Source organism: Camelina sativa, chromosome 16 (assembly GCF_030686135.1).
Source record: "Camelina sativa cultivar CO46 ecotype springtype chromosome 16, ASM3068613v1".
NCBI lineage: Eukaryota > Viridiplantae > Streptophyta > Magnoliopsida > Brassicales > Brassicaceae > Camelina > Camelina sativa.
The window spans coordinates 18,503,809-18,518,679 of NC_141895.1; the positions used below are offsets into that span (position 1 = coordinate 18,503,809).

General features: G+C 32.7%; 4 protein-coding genes across 8 annotated transcripts; 3 read left to right on the top strand and 1 right to left on the bottom strand.

The window, feature by feature from the left end:
• Window positions 1-338: 338 nt before the first annotated feature.
• On the bottom strand, window positions 339-3,262 carry LOC104750644 (universal stress protein A-like protein). 3 transcript variants are annotated; one of them, XR_015583813.1, is made up of 8 exons: window positions 2,964-3,262; window positions 2,731-2,822; window positions 2,529-2,647; window positions 2,240-2,414; window positions 1,746-2,149; window positions 952-1,414; window positions 757-868; window positions 339-614 (listed from the first exon to the last, which is right to left on the bottom strand). XR_015583813.1 is itself a non-coding variant. In XM_010472468.3 (4 exons), exons 1-4 carry the CDS (start codon window positions 3,154-3,156, stop codon window positions 2,336-2,338), a joined length of 483 nt encoding a protein of 160 aa, XP_010470770.1. In that variant the 5' UTR covers window positions 3,157-3,262; the 3' UTR covers window positions 2,190-2,335. The 3 variants fall into 3 exon arrangements, 1 of the variants encoding a protein (XP_010470770.1); XR_761689.3 differs by having other exon boundaries at window positions 949-1,414; XM_010472468.3 differs by lacking the exons at window positions 339-614; window positions 757-868; window positions 952-1,414; window positions 1,746-2,149 and having other exon boundaries at window positions 2,190-2,414.
• LOC104750645 (endonuclease 2) lies at window positions 496-2,273 on the top strand. The gene is made up of 9 exons (XM_087490461.1): window positions 496-630; window positions 711-882; window positions 988-1,098; window positions 1,193-1,248; window positions 1,324-1,407; window positions 1,478-1,570; window positions 1,655-1,719; window positions 1,830-1,903; window positions 2,000-2,273. Exons 1-9 carry the CDS (start codon window positions 508-510, stop codon window positions 2,092-2,094), a joined length of 873 nt encoding a protein of 290 aa, XP_087346587.1. The 5' UTR covers window positions 496-507; the 3' UTR covers window positions 2,095-2,273.
• A 2,711-nt stretch (window positions 3,263-5,973) lies between the features above and the next one.
• LOC104750646 (protein AE7-like) lies at window positions 5,974-8,347 on the top strand. 3 transcript variants are annotated; one of them, XM_010472473.3, is made up of 6 exons: window positions 5,974-6,195; window positions 6,545-6,689; window positions 6,931-7,036; window positions 7,134-7,233; window positions 7,749-7,794; window positions 8,020-8,347. In XM_010472473.3, exons 2-6 carry the CDS (start codon window positions 6,566-6,568, stop codon window positions 8,115-8,117), a joined length of 474 nt encoding a protein of 157 aa, XP_010470775.1. In that variant the 5' UTR covers window positions 5,974-6,195; window positions 6,545-6,565; the 3' UTR covers window positions 8,118-8,347. The 3 variants fall into 3 exon arrangements, with proteins under 3 accessions (XP_010470775.1, XP_010470776.1, XP_019093138.1); XM_010472474.3 differs by lacking the exon at window positions 5,974-6,195 and adding an exon at window positions 6,214-6,352; XM_019237593.2 differs by lacking the exon at window positions 5,974-6,195 and adding an exon at window positions 6,263-6,409.
• Window positions 8,348-9,728: 1,381 nt separating this feature from the next.
• Window positions 9,729-13,158, top strand: LOC104750648 (transcription factor MYB62-like). The gene is made up of 3 exons (XM_010472475.3): window positions 9,729-11,997; window positions 12,084-12,213; window positions 12,304-13,158. Exons 1-3 carry the CDS (start codon window positions 11,844-11,846, stop codon window positions 12,887-12,889), a joined length of 870 nt encoding a protein of 289 aa, XP_010470777.1. The 5' UTR covers window positions 9,729-11,843; the 3' UTR covers window positions 12,890-13,158.
• Window positions 13,159-14,871: the final 1,713 nt, after the last annotated feature.

Genomic DNA, 14,871 nt, shown 5'->3' on the forward strand with positions numbered 1-14,871 from the left:
TATTTGCACCCATATTTTTATTTTACAAATAAAGGGTATGAGTTTAACGATGTGGTCACTGTGGTGCATATTTTCTTGTGATTCACTTTTTTTGTTGTACTGGGATTTTGGACTACCATTATTTACAAACAGTTATACATTGATCACAGATCCAACCGAAACAAATCCAAGAAAACATACGTTTTCAAGTGAATCCATTTGATTTCACACACGATTCATTTCCTAAACAGGAAGGGAAAAAAAAAGACAGAACAAAAAAAAAAATACCGTATCTACCAAATCAATATACCCATCTCTTTCTTTTGACATTCAAAAGATTTCACACACTTGGTCAAAAGTAAAAATAAAAAGTTGCTTTCATTTCACACACACAACACATTAATATCTGGATTTACTTCCTTATACGTCTCTATTCTTCATCAGCATATATATACAAGAGTCAAGAGCCAAATGAATACCCACCCATCTCATAGAAAAATAACAACACATATTTCAAAGAACTCTGAAATGGCAAACCAAAGAGGGCTACATGTAGTGATGATGATCATCACTGTTTGGCTTCTTTATGGAGCACCTAACACCCATGGCTGGGGGAAAGAAGGTCATGAAATCATCTGTAAAATCGCACAGGTTTTGATTTTTAGTCTTCTTCCCTCCTTTAGTTTTGATTCAAAATAATGTAAATACTAACAAGTTAAGGAGAAGAACAGACTAGATTGGATGAAACTGCAGCGAAGGCGGTGAAAGAGCTGTTACCTGAATCTGCAAAAGGGGATTTGTCGAGCTTGTGTTTATGGGCTGATCGTGTCAAGTTTAGATACCACTGGTCTTCTCCTCTTCACTACATCAACACTCCTGATGTATGTTCCTACCAATACAATAGTGAGTTTTCCATAAGACCCTTTTCATATAAAACTACAAAAAACATAGGTGAGAAGGTTCCAAAACCACAGTTTCTAATGGATTTTGTCTTTCTCCGGTCTCAAGGGGACTGCAAGGATGAAGATGGAGAGAAAGGAAGATGTGTTGCAGGAGCCATTTACAATTACACCACACAGCTTCTTTCCTACAACACTGCAGCTTCATCCAAGTCACAATGTAGTACCAAGACATTGCCACCTTCTTGCTATTCACCAATTCGCTCATCTTTTATCTCCCTCTCATGTTCCTTTTCTAAATTTCTTGTCTACAGACAACTTAACCGAGGCCCTGCTTTTCGTGTCTCATTTCATGGGTGATATCCATCAGGTATAATTATAAACTCGATCAAGATGACCGTTCTCTTAGCTTGATATGTCTAACTAGAATAGTTTTGAAATGCAGCCTCTACATGTTGGTTATGCTTCGGACAAAGGGGGGAACACCATCGAAGTGCATTGGTACAGGAGAAAAGCTAACCTCCACCATGTAAGAACTGCCAAACGTACATAATTTAAGCATCAGATAATACAAGCCTCTATAATTTAGATTCATACAGATATGGGATTCCAGCATAATAGAAACAGCTGAAGCTGATCTCTATAACTCTGAACTAGAAGGAATGGTGGACGCAATCAAAAAAAATATCACGGTACTTTTGAATCAAAAGGACTGTTCTCTACCTGTTTGCTACAAGGTGTTTCTAACTTGCTGACATATTTTACTAAAAATGCAGACAGAATGGGCAGATCAAGTGAAGAGATGGGAGAGTTGCACCAAGAAGACAGCTTGCCCAGATATGTAAGTCAGATACAAGATTACAGTACCTTTGAATAAAAGTGATTGTTCTTCAAGCCGGCACGAACCAGATTTAACTTCCCCACGCTTTCCCCTGTTAACTTCATATACAGATACGCATCCGAAGGAATTCAAGCAGCCTGTGACTGGGCATATAAGGGGGTAACTGAAGGAGACACTCTAGAAGGTACATAATTCACCTGAAAACTATGATGATTCACCTGAAAACTATGATGATTCACAAAATAAAGAAGCTAACAAGAACATAATGTATCCTTTGCAGATGAGTACTTTAATTCACGTCTACCAATAGTGTATCAGCGCTTAGCACAAGGAGGGGTGAGACTGGCAGCTACCCTAAACAGGATTTTCGGTTGAAGCCGAGTTTATAACATTTGATGTCTCTAATAAGTCTCTTCGTATCAGATTAATACTGCATGTTGAAACTAAGAATGCTGATTGCAAGCTCCAAGCACATCAAAAGCTCTTTATTTAACAAACAAAATAAATTATGTGTACTCACCAAGTATTTTAAACAAGCAGAGCATTATATATCACAATACGTTTACAACACATACAGCAGGCAAGTATTATCAATCTCTGTGAAGAGAAGTGGTCTTCAAGCCTTTGTTCTCACCACAAGAACTGGACACTTAGCATGGTTAACACAGTAATTGCTAACACTTCCAAGGAAAGTCCTGTTCACAGACAAGAGAATACAAGCCACATTATAATCATTCAAAAAACTCAACTCTTCAGCGATCTTAATGTTCTGGTTAACAAGTTGAAACATCAAAGTATTGTCTACACACCTTTGTATTGCTCCTTTACCATTGCTTCCAACAACAAGCAAATCAACACCAAGCTTCTCAGCAGCTTCACATATCGCTTCTTTAGGATTTCCAAACTCCATCACCTTTCTTGGAGTAACCTGATACACAATCAACCAAACCATGATATACCTACAAACAAGATTGTAAATCAACAACAAGAATGGTTGTGGTAGAGACAAACCCCAATCTCAGCACAAATTTTGACCCCTTGATCAATCCGATTCAATCCAGCGTTCTTATGATTCTCTTGCATTGAGTCTATAAGCTCAATCGCTACACCACAGAAATCCAAACCTCAATTTCAAAATCCAAACCATAAACAAGCTGTTCAACAAATCAAATCGCCGGGGATCTACTGCTAAGAAAGAAGAAGAAGAAGAAGAAGAAGAAGAAGAAGAAGAAGAAGATACTTACGAGCTGCTCCATAAGAGGAAGCATAAACACAGCTGAGATCAAGTGGAGGTTGAGCGGTGAAGAGGATGATATCGGAATCGGCGATACTATCTTTGAGATACTCTAGCGTCCATTTGAGAGCGCTTTTACTGCATTCGCTTTCATCAATCGCCACCATCACTTGCTTCTTCACGCTTTTCTCTTCTTCCGCCATGGTTTCTTCTTCTTCTTCTGTGATCGTCTTCTGGAGAAGAAGAAAGAGTTTTTGACTTGATCAAGTCAGAATGATGTGTGACGTGTTGATCTATAGTGGAAGGCACGTGTTGATATAATAAAATCACAAAGATACTATTAATGTGTGTAGATAGAACTTCATTTTCATCAATACCTATAAATTAATATATAAATCAGTAATATTTTTCTGGTCTTAAAATCAGTTTATGAATCAAAATAATACTATTATTATAAATAAATATATTAATAAAATTTCATAATCGGGACTTTTATTAATTTTACAAAACTTTTTAGTTTGTATTTTTTTTTATTAGAGAATCATGTAACATCTATAATGCCTTCTTTTACTTATCAATCTATTATCAGATCTTTATAAGATTATTAAGATATATATTCTGAGCCAATTTTAAGTTTAATTTTCTTGTTTCCTTACATTACTAATCATCACAAAAAGACTAAGTATACATATTTTGTACAGTAATCTCAACCAAATATGTATATATTTTTGTCATCCTCTATAATAGTATTATTATTTAATATGTATATATTTGATTTCACTTACAAATTATCATATAATATCTAGGAAAATATCTGATTAATAAATATATAGATTTTTCTTGTATATGTTGTGATTTGATTTTTTTTAAAGGAATATATATTACTCAATTTATGATAATGTATGGTCAATGTTTCACATTGGTAAAATTAAATTGATGTGTATTGATCAATTAATACTAAATTTTATGCTCTCAAACTTAAGTTATTATGGTAACTATTTAAAAATCCACAAAATAATTGCAAAATCGAATTGAGATTTGCAAAAGTGATAAATTCAAAACCGAATTGAGATCAGCGATAGATCCAAAATCAACCCCAAATTAACATCCGCGATAGATCCAAGATTAACAAATCTAAGAAATCTCAAACGAGAAGACAAAAAGTGTATTAGCTAGATCTTTGGTCAAACCTTTTCCTCCCTTCTGCTCGTCTTCTTTCTTTATAATATTAGATAATATCTCGCACAAATGCGCGGATTGTTATATAATAGAATATATTAATTAATTTAAATTTATTTGATAATCGTACAAAAACAACTTAACAAATTAATTTAAATGTCATTAACGTTTTTTACACTTTTATTTATTCAAATCATACAATATCAAAACATATAACTTATTAACATATAATCATACATACATTATACATATCTCTTAAAGTTATTTATTTTTTATTGTTTAACTTTGATAATAATTTTCATTAGTATTTTTAAGCATGTGATGTACTAAAATATTATTAATAATAAAAACGAAATTTGACTATGTGATTTAAATATATAATTTAAGTTTTTCATATAAACTATCACATAACCTAAAGTATTTAATAATTAAAAGCTAAACTATTTTGAAAGTAAAAAATACGTATTTCCTATATAATCATATGAGGTGCACTCAAAGTTTTAAAATATGATTCCCTTTTTATATTCCCCTTAGTTTAAGATATAATTTATAATTCTTGTAATAAAAACCTAGATAGAAAATAAAAAATCAATTTGTTTTTTATATAGAAATATCTTTAAATTACATATTTGAATTAAATTAAAAATAGTGATTTTTATATCATTATATGTTGAATCACAAACTGAATATATTCTAAAATAAATGTATTACAAATTTGTTGGATGTAAGTGAGAGTTAAGAAAAATTGATTTGATAATTATATTACAATTTTTATAATATTCTCCTTAATTTAAGTTATATTGCTAGGTTTAGTTTCAATTTTTCATTCTTGTAGTAAAAGCTAGAAAGAAATAAATATCAAAATTGCTTTTTTATATAGCAAAATCCTTAAAGTGCATATTTGAATTAAATTAAAAATAATGACTTTTATATACTTATATGTTGAATCACAGAGTAGATATAATGATGATTATTCTAAAATATATTTATTACAATTTTGTTGGAGGTAAGAGAGAGGTAAAAAAAATTGATTTGATAATTATATTACAAAAATTTCTTTCATGAGTACATTTCAATTTTAAGAATAAAATAAATATACATGAATTTGTAAGAACTAATAAAACATCTAAAGTAAAGAATTAAGATGTTTTCTTTAACTTGATTCCTTATTATGAGATGGTTATAACCAAAATATTATTATGGTCATTAAAATTTATTATACATATTAGAATACATATGTATTCTAAATCAAAGTAATATATGAAAACAAATAAGAAAAGGAGAAGTGCATAAAACAAAGAAACAATAAAATTCAAAACAATGTAAAATATATAGTAAACAAAAAATATAATCAAATTCTTATTTGAGTTTGCAAGAACATTATAAAAACAAAGAAAATATTTAGAATTTGGGATATGGTGGAGGAGGATGTGAGAATGAAAGTTACATTTCTAAAATAATTAAATTAGAAATTTACAATTATAATTAATAATGTGTTTAAATAAAAATGAATGGAGGAGAAAAAGTTAATTCACAATTTCTGTAATTTCAGTTATAATTTAATAGTAAAAAATTAATTTAAAGTATACATTAATGTAAATTTGTTCAAAAAAAAGCGTATATTAATGTATATAATAAATGTGTTGTTTAATTAAAAGTAAATATTAAATTTTTTAAATTAAATGTCAAATAGACCGATAAAAAGAAAGTGAAATCTTAATTTTATATAACCTAAAATCTGCGGGATGTTCTGTTTGGACCTCACGAAATGTTGAAGCAAAGCCTATATCTAACAATAATTTTTTAAAATTATATCTTAATTCTCGAAAATATGTCGTTGTAGTTGTATTTGTAACCATTTTGCATATTACTGTATTTAACTCTAACTAAAGAAATTAGATGTCGTTTAAAAATGTTAAAACATATTATCTTCGTTTAAATTTGGAAGCGTATATCATCGTTTAATTACGAGTCAAAAATAAATTAGCATCATCATCTCTCATCTCTGTTCCTTTTGGCGACGAGGTTTCACAGAGAGCTTTCCTCAAATCCTTATCGTACACGTAAGCCTATATAACTCTATGTTTCTTTGACCTATCTCTCATATATTTTTAATTTTCCTGTAAATTTAGTTTCTTCAAAAAAATCGTAAAATTGAAAACTTTTGACTCAACCAAATTAAAGCTTCAAACTTTGCTGATTGATTGATTTTGAACTCGGGTTTGTCTGCTTCTTCCATTTTCAATCCGCCGCTTGCTTCTCCCCTACGAATTTAGGGTTTTGTTTTTGTTTTAGGGTTTTGTTATTCCCAATTGAAAAGCTTTGATTTTTTTTTTTTTTTTTTTTTGGCTGTCGTTGATTCTTAGACGAGTCTCTCTGTATCTGTTGTACTAATTGGATCAATTTTGGCAGGGGAGGAAGAATAAAAAAAAAATGGTGTCTGGGTTAATCAACGAGAACCCAATCATTTACCCGAAGAAAGAGAGGCGTCTTCGAACTGATTCAAGCAACACCGATGAGTTTACACCAGAACCAATTGATCATCTCGAGATTTTTGATATCCTTTTTCAATCTTGCACTTACCTACACTCTTTTAATCATCAAGTTCTCTTACAAACTACTCAATTGCAAATCTTAGTTTTGTGTGTTTGTTTAGGACTTGAGATTAGTAGTAGTTAGTGTAAGCTTAGGTTTTTGGAACAACTTGAACATGCCACTTTGCTTCATAAGCTTGTGTTAGTTGATAATAGTAGAAAGATACTTGGGATCATCTCTTTTTTTTCCTTAACAATTTACAAATCATATAAGAGATATCAAAGATCCAGAGCATCCTAATACTCTGGAAGATCTCAGAGTAGTTACGGAAGACTCAGTTGAAGTGGATGATGACAACAGTTATGTTAGGTAAATGTTGGGATTGAACCTTTTTTTTTTTTTTGTATGGAGTGAATTATAGTTTTACTTTGAGCCAATCTGCTGAGCGCTTGCCGTTTCATTTCAGGGTTACGTTTACGCCAACTATGGAACATTGTAGCATGGCTACCATTATTGGTCTTTGTGTTCGCGTGAAACTTCTGCGTAGCCTTCCTGCTCGATACAAGGTATACAAAGCTTTATGATTACCATCGTTTGTTAGGTTCTCTAGTTTTTTCTCTGTTTCTGCATATTTTTGAGATTTTTTAATATGATCTTCTGTGTTCATTTTCTGATTCATGCATTACTGAGAGTGGTTTGAATTGAACATAACTAAACTGAGCAAACATTTGGTGAAATTCTTGTTATTTGGCTCTGGATCTCTTTTCTTGCGTATTTTGAGCATTGTCAAGATGTTCTTCTAAGCCCTTTTTTCTGACTTGAGCAATGCTGAGAGTAGTTTAAACATAATTAAAGAAAGAGCATAGAAGTATCACACTAAATAAACGTTCACGGACACATATTCTCCTTGGATATGTGAGGGAAAGGCCTTTTATGTGTCATTCTTAAGCAACTGTTCTGATACTTGCTAAGGGAATATAGCTTTAGCCTCTACTATATAGTCACTACCACTGCCTCAAAAGAACACACGCACAATGTTTTTATGTGCCTCAATCTTTTGTAACGGCTCTGTATTTTTCAGATTGATATAAGGGTAGCACCTGGTAGTCATGCAACAGAGGATGCAGGTATGTCATGTTTCAAAATCTATCCATCTGTCTTTGGTATGCGTGTTTTGGTTTAGACCGACCTTTGTTGCCAATGAAAATATGTTGCAGTTGATTCTCAAAGTAGCAAATGAAATATACCCAAAGGGATGGATCTGTTTTTTGTTTGAACTACTGGTAAAAGTGTACTTCTTTTAGACATGAATCATGTCACATGATGTTTGGTTTCTTGATCGTTAAACGCAGTGAATAAACAACTAAACGACAAAGAACGTGTTGCGGCTGCACTAGAGAATCCAAACCTCGTGGAGATGGTCGATGAATGCCTGCTTCCAGCTGAGTGAATTGCTTTTATTTTCTTGTGAGCAAGTGATTACACAAGCCTTGTGGTCTCAGAGTACACTACACTATCCATACATGTCTCTGTTTTATCTGCTAAGATTTTGATCCATTGCATCGACTAGGACTTGCATTGTAATTCTTACTCAGATTTCAAGTTTGTTCCCAATCATTTCAATAAAGTCTCAATAACACTTTCCTTAATAAAAGTTGAAGTGTCACTTCGATTTCATTACGTCAAGTTGGGTACTTCACTTATCTCTCTCCGTCTATCTCTAAATGCATTATTACAAAGTCAGCAACTTGTTTATGAAGCAAAAGCAGACTATTGAACTGTGAGAATTTATCCACGGAATGAGATATTAATGATTTGATTCTCTTGTTTTAATGCCACTGCTATACCAAAAAGGAAACTTAAGATAGCGAGATGGATATTTTTGGAAAGGATATAATTTGTAACGCTTTGATAGACTGTTGCAATCATCGTAATGTTGGTGCTTTGAATATAAACTTTACCGACTTAAGAATCGGCTAGAGTCGATCCTTACTAGCTAATGTATATATCATCATATACTAACAAATTATTAAAATGTCGTTTTGCTGATTGTTTAATAAGATGATAATGAAGACACAAATGTCAAAATCGACTTTATTTTTCTTTATTCCTGGTCTTTAGGCTTTATTTACAAATTCTTTTGGGTCTGGGAGTTATCATCATCTTCAAGAGATTGGGTTGAACAGTTAACGAGAGAGTATATTAGCAAGACCATAAGTTTTACAATACATGCACATAGACATTTTTTACTTTACCCGGTAGACCAAAGCGACACGACCCTTCCTTATTTTTCTAAAATTACTGTATTTGTTTAAACAAAATAGTATATAATACAGTTATGAGCTAACGAAAACTTATTTTAGGAAGACTCTTTTGAATATTCAAAGTTTGAAAGGATATATGCTTTACGAAGTCAGCATAACTTAGCTGGCTTCTAGAAATTATAGTTAAAAGAAATAGCTGTCTTCTAGCTTTTACCATTTATATCAAAGTTTCAATTTATATAATTCTAAAATGCTATGTAAAACTAATGTGTCCACAATCATAGAATATAATGGACTAACTCGTAACGATCCACAATATTTATATACATACATTTATAAATGTGTGGGATAGTGACGCATCGGCGTACAGTAATTCATGAATCATGACCACTAACTAGACTTCTAGTTTAGGTTAAGCATTTGGGGTGTTTGTACCAATTTTTTTTGTTTGCTTCCATACAATTTTTATCTAATCAATAATTTCTAGGACAATGATTTATTAGGTTTTTTGTAATATTTTGTTTGGCTCGAATAAGGATCTGTATGATTCTTCCTATATACTCAATAATTATGTTTTATGTCCTAGCAACATTATATCAAATATAAAAGTAGTATAAAGGCAAAGTTGGGGTAAAGACAATTATAGAAGTAGATGAGTTCTTTGGCTTAGAATAGTATTGTAAACTTTTTTTCTGTATAGTTAAATTAATTTATTTGAGAATCTAAATCGTACTTTCATCATCCAAAATTATATTCCATATTCTTTACATGTGAACATCTAATCTATATAGTTTTTTTTTTTTGCAAAAATGTGAATTTTCATTAATGAAAATATATTGCACCTAGTACAATTCATGTATTACACGAAGATAGAACTTGCCAAAAAAGAATAGAAAGCAAGGTCAATCTTAACATTAGACCGAAAACAGAGTTAAAAAACAGAGTTAAACATGAATCAACCAGTCCCGAAGAAGTGATTTGAAGTTTTTCCTGTGACTTTTCCCCAGGATTGCATCCCTGATCTGCCTGTTCAGCGCTTTAAATAGAATATGCGGTGGAGTGTTGTTGTTGTGTAACCGGTTATTTCTCTCCCTCCAGATGGAATAAATCACCGCTTGAGAGACGAGTCGGCGTAGAGTTTGGGAAGAATGGGCATTGGTAGAGTCCATCCACGCTAGAAAAGCCTCCCAAGTATGAAAGACAAACGGAGTGTATCCCAGTCGCCTTGTTGTCTACAACCAAATTTCCTCACTGAAATCACAATTCAAGAACAGGTGTTCTCGAGTTTCCGGGTACAGGCCACAGATGCAGCAAGCTGTTTCTAGTTGCATTCCCCAAGATGCCAATCTTGTTCTTGTGGAGAGGCGATTGAGTTGGGTGAGCCACATCATGAATGCGTGTCTAGGAACTGCACCTTTGAACCAGACGTGCTTTGTCCACGGTTGCGGGTCCATTCTCTCTCTTAGGCTTTCCCATGTTACCTTGGTACTGAATGTGTCTCGGTCCTCACCTTGGGAGCTCCAAAGATAAATGTCATGTTCCGAAGATTGGGATGGCAGAAGGATTGTTGTGAGAAGGATTTGAAGTTGTTCAACTTGTGGGGACCTTGCTGGACGCAGAAGCCAACCATTAGCAGAGCAAGCATCAGCTACAGTGTTGTGAATAGGTATATCACTACGTGATGGACCTGAAGGTCCCAGGAAATGTATGAGTTGGCCAAGAGAGTTCCAGCGATCAAACCAGAAGCTGGCCGACACACCATTTCCTAAATCGCATTTGAGGAAACGGATTGCGAGAGGGCGAAGGTTCAACAGGGCTTTCCATGTCCAAGAGTGCTGCTTCTTCTCATCTATTTGCCAGAACACTTCGTCCCTTATTTTGTTATTTCTGATCCATTTCGCCCAGAGAGAGTCATCCGAAGAAAATAACCGCCATATGAATTTCAAGCAGAGTGTTTTATTCCAAGTCGTTAGACGTCGGAAACCTAAACCCCCTTCATCTTTCGGTAGGCTAATCTATATAGTTATGTCACCAAAATTCCATTTCTGTTTCATCGTCACAAAAAAAAAAAAAAAAAGTTAATGAAACTGTATAGATATATTCTATGCTTCTTATAAATTATATTCCTGGACCAGGGTTTATCGCAGGATTCGACAAATCCAAATATAGATATTTGTTTGGCTTTTGAATTTGTGATAGCTCGGTAAAACATTTGTAGAGAAAATTGCACTAGATGAGAGCAGAGACACGATTCTAATTAAGAAAATGGTAATGAAATATTTTGCGATAGCAAATAAATTGATTTCAAACATGATTTGGTTATATTATCTTATAAGATGTGTGATATTCTCCGTTACAGATTATTTATCTAAACGTAATATGTATTTTATTTTTTTTTAATTGTTATACCTATTTTCATTCTTATATTTTTCTGTGTAATAATATTTTTTTTTATTATGAAATTTTCAATATTAAAAGTTACTGTAAACCCATCACAATTTCATTTAGAAAATCTGTCGAAAATTTGTCTAGAAAATAGAAATGGTTTTGCTTTCTTGCATGTATATAAAGATAACCATACTCAATTAATAAATGTATATGTACTTTAATGAGTTAGAAGAATGAGAAGCCAACTAAGTAAGAATTATAATTAAATTTGGAAACGTGTGACAACTAATTTTTATTGGAAAAAAGCAAGCTGATGGCTAAAGTAAGAACATTTTCCAATACCACGAGTCTCTCTATATATATTCCCAAGAAGCTGTGGATTCACTTTCACCTCTCAAAGTACTAAAGTCTTCCTATCTCTCTCTATGTATACAGTCATGCATGCATAAGAGAGCTTAAAAGATATATACGAAAACCCACAAAACAAAGTAGAGAAGCATTAGTGAAAAGATTGAAAGGTAAGGATGGAAAAATCAACGAAGAAAAAGAGCTTCATTAAAGAAAGTGAAGATGTAGAGCTAAGAAGAGGACCTTGGACTCTCGAAGAAGACACGCTTCTCACAAATTACATTCTCCACAACGGTGAAGGTCGTTGGAATCACGTCGCCAGATGTGCTGGTAATAAATCAATAACATGATATTGATTTGCTAATATTAGCTAGATTCTCTCACTTTACTATAATCACTATCTTTGAATAAAACAGGGCTAAAGAGAACAGGAAAAAGTTGTAGATTGAGATGGTTAAACTACTTGAAACCAGACATCAGAAGAGGGAATCTAACTCCTCAAGAACAGCTTTTGATCCTTGAGCTTCACTCTAAATGGGGTAATAGGTGAGTGAGTCACTCTCAACTCTCATATCTCAAAGAGTCTTTTGTTACTTTGGTCTTTTTTTATTTCTAAACGAATATTTGTATCCTAAGGTGGTCCAAGATTGCACAGTACTTACCGGGAAGAACGGACAACGAGATCAAGAACTATTGGAGAACAAGAGTTCAAAAACAAGCTCGTCAACTCAACATCGAATCTAATAGCGACAAGTTCTTTGACGCTGTTCGTAGTTTTTGGGTTCCAAGATTGATCGAGAAGATGGAGCAGAACTCATCCACTACTACTTATTGTTGTCCCCAAAACAACAACAACAACAACAACAACTCTCTTCTTCTTCCTTCTCAATCTCAAGACTCCATGACGAGTATACAAAAAGATACACAATTCTCGAGTCAGAACCTAAGTATCAGCAACATGGACAGTTCTAGTACGTCAACATGGACACTACCACACTTTATGGATCATAACAACACCAACATCGCCGATAGTTCGATGTGTTTTCATGAAGGCAATGATCAAGAATTGGGAGGATATATCCCTGGCATGGAGGATTGCATGAGAAACTCGGACATCTCAATGCAGTGCCATGTGGCGGATGGTTATTCAGCGTACGAGGATGTCACACAGGATCCCATGTGGAACATAGATGACATTTGGCAGTTTAGGGAGTATAATTAAGTCGTCAAGAGATGAGAGGGTGGAGTCCACCACCAATGGCTTTATTTAATATGGAGAGTACTATACTAGTTTTTTTAATTTTCTTTAGTAACCAAGAAGTTCTTAACCTTAACCCATATTCTTCTCGGGTCGAGGATTAAAGTGTGTTAAATTAGTGTGTTTTTTATAACTTTGCTGCGAGTATTCAACTACTTATTATATATTTGTCATTTTAGTATATGATCAAAGTCTTTTGATAAGTATTTATAATAATAGTTTGTTATAATGGATCTGATTTTGTCTTTTTGCGCATTTTTCTTCTAGTTTTTGAAACGGTTTCGACTTTTGTCGGTGTTGTGTATCAAAACAGTATTCATTCATGTATTCCAATTTTGTATAATATAATGGATATATATAATTCAGATGAAAAAAAAATGACTAAGGTTGGAGTAAATAGGAAAAGGTAGTCCCTAGTCGTGAATCCTTTGTGAGATATGTATTTTAGTGAGAGAGGATCACCTAAACAGGTGGAAAAAACTTAACGATGGCGATAGAGACATAATCATTTGTCTCTTCGCCAATATCTGATGTGATCCTTCAGGAAGAACGTTGACGATATAACAGGAGAGTTGGCTTTGATTGACATAAATCGTTTTTTTTTTTTTTTTGTGTGGAATCAACGAATCATAGATTATAGATATGGATTGCGCTCTCTGTAAATTTGTTGATTCTCAATGCCTTATGCTTTTTATTTAAGATTATAGAGGAGAAAGGTCCCATATAACAATTATTTATTATTGTTATTATCCCAAAAGAGCTTCAACTACAACGATAGAGAAAGGTGGCTTTGGAGAAGTCTTGTTGATGGGATCGAATTATTGGAGGACACTTCAAAAATCCTTTCAGAAGTACATGGAAACTCCACAATGATTTGAACCCAAAGGTACCACACTAAAAAATTGGAACAAACATTGATGCACTTTTGAGAGGTCATGAACGAAAGATCATACTCACTTTGTATGTAAATGCTATTCTCTTTGTCCTACAAACATTGATGTTTTGGTATATTTTTTTGTCACATAAAGATTGATGTTTTGTAAATTTTAAAAAGTAATCATTGAAAATATTTAAAATTTTGAATTGTTATTAGTTTATATTTTCTCTCTCTACCAAAAAATAATTATAAATTAATTTACAAATAAAAACTAAAATTTTTCTTAATAATACGTGTGAAAGTGTCAAAACATCCATCTATGTGAGACAGAGGAAAGGGAGTACTTCATATATCTCATGTTACTCTTTCGAATAATAAACGAATCTTTCCACGCAAATATTTAGTCATTCAGAAAGTACATATAAAGTAAAAAAAAGTATGTATATATTACTGTATTATTGAATCCAGATATTAATCACCGCTCTGAGCCTAAATTACTTCAAATTTACCAATCATACTCATTATGTCGCGTATGATTAATAATATCTAAACCTGGTTAATAAACGCCAATAGCTTTTTAGAAAAGACATGAGTAAAATAAACCCAATTTGAAAAGAAACATTACTGTATAGGTCAAATATTCATTAATTACGGATATATGTATATGTTAGTTGAAATAGATGTTTAAGTTTTATAAGAAAAGCTCTATAACTAGACTTTTAATTCCAGAAACTCATATTTTTCGAACTTACTATCCTCTGTCCACCTTCAGTTTACTTTACTTCAAACAAAATATGTTAGCCGACCCCGCCCATACTTTGTTAAAAAAAAAAGCTGAGTTTTAATTTCAATACGTTTTGGATAAGAAAAACAAATTATGATGAAGTAGAGCGGTATACTAAATGTTAGTATGGTTAGGTAGGTTAGTATGGAAAGACTATTAGAAAGTCGAAAGTCCAAAGTCAAGATGGTTGTTTAAGAAGAGACACCAACGTAAAAAAAACAAGACCAGCTGGTTTGGTTCATGAAACAAGACATTTACAAGTTTACACAACAAAAGTTCTGACTT

Bases quoted from the DNA above. Each gene is read 5' to 3' on its own strand.
- LOC104750645 (XM_087490461.1), top strand. From the start codon at position 508: ATGGCAAACCAAAGAGGGCTACATGTAGTGATGATGATCATCACTGTT. The intron at 631-710 runs GTTTTGATTTTT...GGAGAAGAACAG, and splicing joins TCATCTGTAAAATCGCACAG to ACTAGATTGGATGAAACTGC. The intron at 1,408-1,477 runs GTAAGAACTGCC...AGATTCATACAG, and splicing joins GAAAAGCTAACCTCCACCAT to ATATGGGATTCCAGCATAAT.
- LOC104750646 (XM_010472473.3), top strand. From the start codon at position 6,566: ATGGTGTCTGGGTTAATCAACGAGAACCCAATCATTTACCCGAAGAAA. The intron at 7,037-7,133 runs GTAAATGTTGGG...GTTTCATTTCAG, and splicing joins GATGACAACAGTTATGTTAG to GGTTACGTTTACGCCAACTA. The intron at 7,795-8,019 runs GTATGTCATGTT...CGTTAAACGCAG, and splicing joins TCATGCAACAGAGGATGCAG to TGAATAAACAACTAAACGAC.
- LOC104750644 (XM_010472468.3), bottom strand. From the start codon at position 3,156: ATGGCGGAAGAAGAGAAAAGCGTGAAGAAGCAAGTGATGGTGGCGATT. The intron at 2,823-2,963 runs GTAAGTATCTTC...TCTGTGGTGTAG, and splicing joins TTCCTCTTATGGAGCAGCTC to CGATTGAGCTTATAGACTCA. The intron at 2,648-2,730 runs GTTTGTCTCTAC...ATTGTGTATCAG, and splicing joins AAATTTGTGCTGAGATTGGG to GTTACTCCAAGAAAGGTGAT.
- LOC104750648 (XM_010472475.3), top strand. From the start codon at position 11,844: ATGGAAAAATCAACGAAGAAAAAGAGCTTCATTAAAGAAAGTGAAGAT. The intron at 11,998-12,083 runs GTAATAAATCAA...TGAATAAAACAG, and splicing joins TCACGTCGCCAGATGTGCTG to GGCTAAAGAGAACAGGAAAA. The intron at 12,214-12,303 runs GTGAGTGAGTCA...TTGTATCCTAAG, and splicing joins CACTCTAAATGGGGTAATAG to GTGGTCCAAGATTGCACAGT.